This window comes from Acanthisitta chloris, unplaced genomic scaffold (assembly GCF_000695815.1).
Source record: "Acanthisitta chloris isolate BGI_N310 unplaced genomic scaffold, ASM69581v1 scaffold29923, whole genome shotgun sequence".
In the NCBI taxonomy this organism is placed as follows: domain Eukaryota; kingdom Metazoa; phylum Chordata; class Aves; order Passeriformes; family Acanthisittidae; genus Acanthisitta; species Acanthisitta chloris.
Genome location: NW_008665878.1, coordinates 9444 through 18291, shown reverse-complemented (window position 1 = coordinate 18291; position 8848 = coordinate 9444). Strand labels below are relative to the sequence as shown.

General features: G+C 54.1%; 2 protein-coding genes across 3 annotated transcripts in view; one reads left to right on the top strand and one right to left on the bottom strand.

Moving 5' to 3' along the window:
• Positions 1-705: 705 nt before the first annotated feature.
• SIRT3 (sirtuin 3) lies at positions 706-4393 on the top strand. Its single transcript, XM_009071917.1, has 6 exons — positions 706-884; positions 1184-1416; positions 1528-1628; positions 2260-2421; positions 2768-2977; positions 4373-4393. Exons 1-6 carry the CDS (start codon positions 838-840, stop codon positions 4391-4393), a joined length of 774 nt encoding a protein of 257 aa, XP_009070165.1. The 5' UTR covers positions 706-837.
• Positions 4394-7094: 2701 nt separating this feature from the next.
• The window catches only part of RIC8A (RIC8 guanine nucleotide exchange factor A), a 10835-nt gene continuing 9081 nt past the window's right edge, over positions 7095-8848 (bottom strand). For both annotated transcript variants that reach the window (XM_009071916.1, XM_009071915.1), the window contains exons 9-10: positions 8107-8226; positions 7095-7527 (exon numbers count right to left, since the gene is read on the bottom strand). In XM_009071916.1, coding sequence (XP_009070164.1) covers positions 7407-7527; positions 8107-8226 — 241 coding nt within the window. In that variant the 3' untranslated portion in view covers positions 7095-7406. The remainder of the gene's footprint in view (positions 7528-8106; positions 8227-8848) is intronic.

The following is an 8848-nucleotide window of genomic DNA, read 5'->3' as shown; positions in this document are numbered from 1 at the left end:
TGACAGCAGGGAAAGGCAGTGCAGTGTCACAGCTCTGGGAAGGCAGAGTTGGCCACGCTGACACCAGGTGACACTTCCAGCTCTGTCACTGCTCTTGCCAAGCTCCAGCAGCTCTCCCTGTGCCAACTCTGGACTGCACACAATGTCCTGCTCCAGCAGCACCAATTGTCTGGGAGAAGCTGTTCCCGAGCTGCTAATGACTGTTCCCGAGCTGGTAAAGACTGTTCCCGGCTGATAATGACTATTCCCAGCCCCAGCTGGGCGCAGGGCTGACCTGTGGTTCCTTTGGGCATGGACATGCAGAGCTCTCCCAAGGGAACAGAGAAATAACACATCACCCTGATAGACAGTTGTTGAACTCAGGACACAGAGGAGCCTCCTGCATCCCCAGAGTGTTGTAAATAGATGTTGAGACTGGTGATTCCAGTGCTGCTGCTCCCCCATTCCTGGGAAAACCTCTCTCACAGGGGTACCAGGGACTTGGTATTTTAGATCCACATAGGGAAGCACAGAGGGACATGTCTGCTCCAGGGTTTGGGTCAGACTAACAGCCAAGCCCTAGCACGATCCTGCAGATCCCTGGCAGAGCTTTCTGTGGAATTTTGGGGTGTTTTCCTTCCCCTGAGCTGAAGTCACTGTCAGTTCTCTCAGTACACACCTGATGTGTTCCTCCCTGTGCCAAACAGGATCCAAGCCCTCAGGTCCTTATCCCTGAGCACAGCTGCCAGAGCCATTTTAGGCCAGGGCAGCTGGGGAGGTGACTCTGGGAAGCAGAAGCTCACCCTGAAGGACGTGGCCGAACTCCTCCGGAAGAAGGAATGTCGGCGTGTGGTGGTGATGGCTGGTGCCGGGATCAGCACGCCCAGCGGCATCCCTGACTTCAGGTGATGCCTCCAGCCTCTTTGTGCTCTGTCAGTGCTGGGAGGGATGAGGTCTTCTCCGCAGAATGGGTGGTTAGACATTGGAAGGGGCTGCCCAGGGAGATGGTGGAGTCACCGTCCCTGGAGGTGTTTAAATGCTACTGGACATGGCACTTAGTGCTTTGGTCCAGTTGACAAGGTGGTGATGGGTCACAGGTTGGACTTGATGACCTCAGAGGGCTCTTCCAACTTGGATGATTCTGATTCCAGCCCATGTAACTCTGGTGCCTGCAGCTCCTCTCCGTTCACACCTGTCCCTGCAGGTCTCCCGGGAGTGGCCTGTACAGCAACCTGGAGCAGTATGACATCCCCTACCCAGAGGCCATCTTCGAGCTGGGCTATTTCTTTGTCAACCCCAAGCCTTTCTTCACTCTGGCCAAGGAGCTCTACCCTGGCAACTATCGCCCCAACTCTGCTCACTACTTCCTCCGGCTCCTGCACGACAAGGGGCTGCTGCTGCGCCTCTACACCCAGAATATTGATGGGCTGGAGAGAGGTGAGTTCCCTCTCCCCATCTCCCAGCTGCACAACACTAGGAAGAAGCAGATCAGGAGGCAGAACAGGTGAAAAGCCCAGTAAGTGCTCCTCCCACTACGCTGTATTCCAGTGGCTGGGATCCCTCCGGACAGGCTGGTGGAAGCCCATGGCACCTTTGCCACTGCCACCTGTACAGTGTGTCGGAGGAACTTCCCTGGAGAGGACTTCAGGGTGAGTGGCCCCAGATGGGCATTGACACGTCAATTAACACAAGGAGGCATTAATTATTACTATAAGGAGAGGTCCCAGGCCTGGTAGCTTGCCCTTGGGGACAAGAGGTTTATCAAGGGGACCAGGTTTGGGGCTAGAGCTTGCTGTGAAGACATGTAGTGGCTCTGACCCGCTCTGATGAGCAGTTTTTGAGGCTCTTGCTCAGGGGGACATTATAGGGGACAAGGACCCTGTGACAAGTTGTGTCAGGGCTCTCCCTTCAGAGGCGCGGGGCCTCTGTGACATACAGTTTTGGGGGCTCTCCAGGGGAACATTATGGCAGACAGAGCCTCTGTGACAAGCAGTGTCATGGCTCTACCTTTCTGGGGGATGCCATGAGGGACAGGGTCCCTATGACAAGTGGTATTAGGGCTCTCCCTTCAGGAGGATGTCATGGGGATAGGGGCTCTGTGACAAGTAGTGTCAGGACTCTCCCTTCTGGGGGACAGAGTCCCTGTGACAGGCAGTTTTGGGGGCTCTCCCTTCAGGAGGATGTCATGGGGACAGGGGCTCTGTGACAAGTAGTGTCAGGACTTTTCCTTCAGGGGGACAGAGTCCCTGTGACAGGCAGTTTTGGGGGCTCTCCCTTCAGGGGGATGTCATGGGGGACAGGGTCCCTCGCTGTCCTGTCTGCACTGGAGTCGTCAAGCCTGACATCGTATTCTTCGGTGAGAACCTCCCACAGCGATTCCTCCTGCACCTGACAGACTTCCCCATGGCAGACCTGCTCTTCGTCATCGGGACATCCCTGGAGGTCTGGGAATAAGGGAAACCTTGGGGAAAAAGGGCACATGGAAAGCAAGGCCCGAGGGGATTCCAGAGGAGTGCTTGAAGGAGACAGCGAGAAACTGGGTTAGGGAGGTGAAATTTGAGGTGGAGGGGAGGAAATAGTTGCAGGCACTCTGAGGCTATCTAGAAACCCAGGTGGGCACATGGAGAGCTTTGGGGCGCCCTGAGGAAAGGCCACCAGGCAGCTGGTGACACCATGGGGGCTGGGGTGGCTGAGCCCACAGTGGGGGAACTGTTACACAGATGGTGTGCTGGGAATTGGTGCCCACAGTGAGGTGACAGTGCCAGTGCCCCCTGGGATCCCCCCTCAGGTGGAGCCCTTTGCCAGCCTGGCCGGAGCCGTGCGCAGCTCCGTGCCCAGAGTCCTCATCAACCGGGAGCTCGTGGGTCCCTTCGCCTGGCAGCAGCGTCACAACGATGTGGCCCAGCTCGGGGACGTGGTCGGAGGTGTGCAGGAGCTGGTGGAGCTGCTGGGCTGGAGCAACGAGATGCAAACACTGATCCAGAAGGAGAAAGAGAAGGTGGGAAGGAGCTCAGAGCTCCATCTAACCCTCAGCCTGTGCATTCTGTGTGCTAGAGTTAGCCAGGGGAGTGGGTTTGGCTTGCTGGGGTCACACTGCCTTGCCTGCAGGCTGCCTTTGCAGGGAGGGACCACAGGAAAGGGCTAAAATGCCCAAAACCAACACAGCCCTCAGTGCTGTTTCACAGCCAAGGTGCCAGAGCAGAGTGCTGTGTGCATGGTAGAGGGGAGGGTGTGGATCTGCCAGTCCCAGATGAAATAGGAACAGGGAAAAGGGCAGGATTTGGGCTGAACACAAGCTCTTTGGGGCTTCTTCAGGCAGTGACTCCCTCAGGGACTGAAAAGCTTCTTGTTATTTCTGGTGTGTGATTTGCTCCCAAACACACTGAACAAGCCCTGGAGCTGGAGGTGCAGATTCCAGGGGCTGGGAGAGAGCAGCCAGGAAATGCCCTCAGGCAGCTGTGCCACAGTGTGAGGCAGCAGAGACAGCACAAAACAGCCCTTCAGTGTGAGGGGCTGGAAACTTTCGGTCCACACAGTCCCTTCATGGCTGTGGTTCCACTTCCAGAGGTTTCTCTGGCTGCTGTGAGCAGTAAGCAATGGCAGAGAAGGAAGGGAGGCTCCAGTTGTGCTGTCTGACACCCAACCAGTGCTGAACACACACACACACAGCAGCAGGTGGGAGCGGGGTACCTGCTCCTGTTCCACTGGGCAGTGATGAATCCTTAACTGAAGGCTTTTTTCTCCACTAATTGCTTTTTTCCTTGTGCCATTCTCACATCTGTAGCCTTCTGAGATCTTCAGGGGTGAGAAATTGCAGGGGAACAAGTCCTTATTGACTTAGAACTCAGTACTGCTGTTAATTACTGCATTCCTTTAGACCACTGGGAAGATTTTTACATGTTAAGGGATATATGGAAAGGTGAGGGAAAAGGAGGGAAGGACTAAACACCAGTCCATTTGTGATTTCTTCAGCTGAAGAGAGAATCTGGCTTCAAGATTCCAATGTTAACATCCATATTGTTTCAGCAGATTATGAGGAAGGAATGAGTAGGAATTCTTAGTCTTTTAGTCAGGGCTTTGATGTTTCAGTACAAACGTTTTGGGCACCAGCCAGACCTTAGCTCAGTACTTGTGCTGCTCCAAATCCCTGATGGATAATGGTAATGGCATCATGATAGAGCAGGAAGACCAAGGCCAGGTTGGACAGGGCTTGGAGTAATCTCGACTAGTTGGAGGTGTCTCTGCCCATAGCAGGGGGGTGGAATGAGATGAACTTTAAGGTCCTTCCAAGCCAAACCACTCCATGGTTCTGAGATTCCATGAAAGCTGTGGGATGGTGCTGGGGCTGGAATGTTTGATGCTCTGTGGTAAATGCTGGGGTCTCTGTTTTCAGCTGGATGCAAAGGACAAGTAGGATGCTGCTCCGGTCACCCCTCTGCACACTATGTGGCGATGTCCAGCCACAAGAGTGTCACCAGCAAGTGGCCGTGGGCTCATCCAGCATGTTCAACGAGTTCTGTGTCTGCAGTTGGCCATTTGGGTCTCCTTCCTTCTGAGCCATTCATCCTGGAGCCCCTGGAGGGGCTGATTCCATGGAACAGGAGCTGGAATGCCACCAAGGTCAGGCCAGGACAGTCTGGAGTGAGTTTTCTGGCTCCCACCAGACTGAGCTCCTCTCACAGCTCCTCCCCAGCCGCTGTTCCCTTGGCCGTGATCCTCAGTTGCTGCAGACTGTGCTTATTTTTCCATGAAATCTCTGCTAATCAGAGGACAAGCCAGGGTAGGGGAGGCTATCCCCCATTCCAATCCCAGCTCAAGCTGCTGGAGGAGTTCTGAATCACTGAAGTGTTAATTATTTACTAATAAAGAGATATAATTCATTTGTGGATGTCACCTGAGGGGGTTTCTGTAAAGTCACACCTTGCCTGGTGTTCCAGCACGTTCTGTCCACACCACTGCTCCTTCCACCTGCTTTTTAGTACTTGCTTCCCTTTTTCCCCCTCACACAAGTGCCTATCCCTGCTGTAGATGCCATCCCAGGAGGTGGCAATGTCACAGCCCTGCAGCTACATCCTGCCCTGTCCCAGACCTGCCCCAGCAGATGTACTTCCATGTCAGTGGTGCACAGAGCCTCTGCTCTCTGACAGGGTTTGGATGGCATCCCAAACACCCACAAGTGGCCATGAGGACAGTAGTCATACCTGGCTGACCCACCCCTTTATCACAGCACCTGTTCCAGAGGCAATCCCAGATCAGAGAATACAATGCAGAGTCTGCACATGGATCCACACTGGAAATGGTGGGGACTTGTTTTTAACCATAGCCTGCTTCCTAAAAGAACAATTCCAGGATTCTATGAATGCCTCCTCCCAAAGCACCCAGTGCCAAGCTCAGCCCCTGCTCTGGGGCATTCCAGGCCAGGCATGGCAGCTGCGCTCAGGGATTTAAGCACTATGGAAAATTAAAAAAACAACAATATCAGAATTATTGCATTAAAATCACCAAATCCTCCTTTTCCTTCTGCATGGACAGCTTGGGAGAGCTTCAACAGCTGGGAAGGGATCAGGAGTCTGGATCTACATGCACAAGGGCTGGAGTGGGTTTTTTGGTATATAAAAAAAAAAGGAGAAAGATGCAATTGGCCTAAAACCTCCCACTGTGACGGACGCTGTCCCCAGCCCAGCAGCCTGACCAGGGCCCTGGGGGTCAGTTTTATACCCATGTGTTCCTGGGACTTGAGTTATTACTGAAAAATTCTTAATCACTGGAAAATTAAACAGAATCATTTAGGCTGGAAAAGACCTTCAAGACCATTGATCCCAACCTATGACCCATCACCACCTTGACAACTAGATCAGAGCACTAAGTGCCACATCCAGTCGTTCCTCAAACACCTCCAGGGATGTTGACTTCACCACCACCCTAGCACCACATTCCAATGCCTGATCATCCTTTCCATAAAGAAGTTCCTCCTGATGTCCAACCTGAACTTCCCTTGGAAAAACTTGAGGTCATTTTCCCTTCTGTCACTTGTTCCCTGGGAGCAGAGCCCAACCCCAACCTGGCTGCACCTCCTGTCAGGGAGTTGTAGAGCGAGATCTTCCTGAGCCTCCTTTTCTCCAGCCTGAGCCCTCTCAGCTCCCCCTGCTGCTCCAGACCCTTCCCCAGCACCATTCCCGGCTCTAGACACCTCCAGCCCCTCAATGTCCCTCTTGCAGAGAGAACTGGATAGAGTGCTCAAGGTGCCTGACTAGCGCCCAGCACAGAGGGAAAACCAAGCAAAGCTCCTCTCCACCTCTTCACCTCTTAGCCCATGTACAGAAACACCTCCAGCTCCTAAGGACACACGGCAGGAACTCCTGAGATCCTCTGCCATGGGCTGGTTATATACAGCCACAGGGAATTCCTTGCTCAGAGCCACCACAGTTGAGGAATCATGGCCATGTGTCAGGTTTGCTTTATTCTAGCATCACTTGTGCATTCCTACTCGTGATGGGAAGTTTGGGAGTTCTGGTACATGAGGCAAACAGGAAGATTTGGTTTCAGAAGAAAACAAATAAAAATAAAAGACAAATCTACACCAGGCCCAAGAGCAGCCCCTGGGTAACAGCAGTGACCTGGGGACAGCGAGGACAAGCGAAGGGCAGAGCACAGGTATTGGCCTTTTGCTTGAAGAGCAGGAGGTGGGGAGAGGTGAACACCCAAACCCACCTGGGTGGTGACAGGGACAGTGCACAGTGCCAGGGAAGTGACATCAGAGTGTTCCTGGCACACTCTCCCGCAGCCAACAGGATGCTGGAAGCTTCTTCCAAGGCCTCACTCAGCTCCCCTTGGCTTACCCACACACCCCAGATGTGCACAGACACCAGGTGTGCACTCAGAGCCACATGTGGCACACAGGTACAGCCACCTGCACAGGTACAGCCACCTGCACCATACCCCATGGATCCTACTCCCCAGAAGCTGCCATGATTCACAGCCCACACCCTCTCTGGCAACCTACCCTTCCCACAGCATTCCCAGGGAGCAGCCCCCTGCATGGCCAGGCACACACAGGAGGCTCTGTGATCGCTGAGCCCTGACGGAGCGACAGGAAGAGCCTCCCTCGCCCTTCTTCCCAAACATCACGGATTTTAAAACCCAAAAATCCTACTGGAAAGTCCTGGAAGCAATTTGGAGTGTGAAATCCTCAAGGCTGCTGACAGGAGAGACCAAGGTGGAGCCAGGCCATGGAGACCTCTAGCAGGAGAGGTGGCTATGGAGTTAGGAAGGAGGCAGGTGTTCCGTGTGGTGGGCTGTGAGGGGTCCGGGCTGGATCTAGATCTCACAGGGAGAGTCCTGGCCCAGTACCAGCCTCTGGGTGCAGCACCAGTTCTGGAGGGAGAGCAGCTGGAGCCCGGCTCTCCATGGCTGGGGCAGGAGTCCCGTCAGTCCAACCCCAGGTCCGAGTCGGATGATGAGCGCTCTTCGGCTATGTTGCGGATGGCGTTATCCATGGGTGCCAGGTTGCCACTGGGGGTGATGCCCATGGGCTGGATCACCTTATCCCTGCAGCCAGGAAGAGGGGGGGGAGGTGACACAGAGCTGCAGCAGGAACAGACCAGGAATACAGCAGGAAATGGGGCTTGTGTAAATGGCCAGAACTGCATCAGAACCATTCAGGATCTCTTCTGAGAAGCAAGGACAGTCCCAGCCCTAAATCCTTTAGCATGAGGAGGTGATGGCTGCAAGCACAATCCACAGCTGTCCCCATTCTCAGGTTGCCTGGAAAGGGCTCAGTTCTAGGGCCCTGTTCTGTGTGGTACAGGATTCCCAGAGGAAAACAAGCACTGGGTGTCTGTGTTTCTCTCCCTCCAACACACAGTGTAAGTACACATTAAACACACTGCCCTTCCATCCCACCCCTGGGAGCCTGAACCCACTGTGCTCCTCTGAAGCACCCATTAGTGACGAGATTAGAGATGACGGGAGAAAGCACTCTGACAGGGACAGGGCTGGTGGCAATGGCTGCTGTCTGTCCCCTACACCCTCTCCTACATCCCCTCAGGCCTTGGGAATGCAGCCAAAGGAAGGTCTGTGACAGATGTACCCCTGACACACAGGTGCCCACACACCATGTCCCAGTACCTGGACAACTTGTCAAACATGTTGACTAACTTCATGGCTTCGTGCTCCTTCTGCTCTTCTGTCATTCCTTCCATGGGGTTGGGCAGCTTCTCCTCCACACGGCCTGTCACAGGGTTGATACTGCAAGGAGAGCAGTGAGACCAGGGCACAGGAGGGGGGACAGCAGGGGGAGAAAGGACAGCAGGGACAAAGGACTGTTTGGAATCCTTCTTGGGCTTCAGAGAGCAAATGGCACAGCAGGGCTGGTTGTCACCACTGCTTGTGTCTTCAGCCCCAGGTGCTGTCATAGTGCTACAAGGGCTTTGACCTTCAGCTCTATGTCCTACACCCTGCTGTCACCCCTTACAACCCCTCCTGTTTCTCTGGTGGGAGCAACATCCCCTTCCTGCCAATGCCACAGTGCCACTGGAAACCACGTGCATGAGGGCAGATGACACTTCCTCCCTCTCCTCAGGCAGGAGGCAAAAACTAATGGAGAAAATCCCCCAAAAAACAACCTGCAGGGACACTGAACAGGAGCCCAGTGAGTGTAGGATCCATAGGTGGGCACAGACCTGAGGTTGCCCCCATACATCCCCCTCCTTTGAGCTGCCACACCAACTACAAGGGAAATGAGAGGGAAGGGAAAAAGAAAGGGAAGGGAAAAAGAGGAACCAAAAACCAGCTGGGTGCAGCAGCACAGGGCTCTGGAGAGGAGCTATGGGCATGTCCAGCCATGCTGCATGCAGACAAGCAGAACAGG

Bases quoted from the DNA above. Each gene is read 5' to 3' on its own strand.
- SIRT3 (XM_009071917.1), top strand. From the start codon at position 838: ATGGCTGGTGCCGGGATCAGCACGCCCAGCGGCATCCCTGACTTCAG. The intron at 885-1,183 runs GTGATGCCTCCA...CTGTCCCTGCAG, and splicing joins AGCGGCATCCCTGACTTCAG to GTCTCCCGGGAGTGGCCTGT. The intron at 1,417-1,527 runs GTGAGTTCCCTC...GCTGTATTCCAG, and splicing joins TATTGATGGGCTGGAGAGAG to TGGCTGGGATCCCTCCGGAC.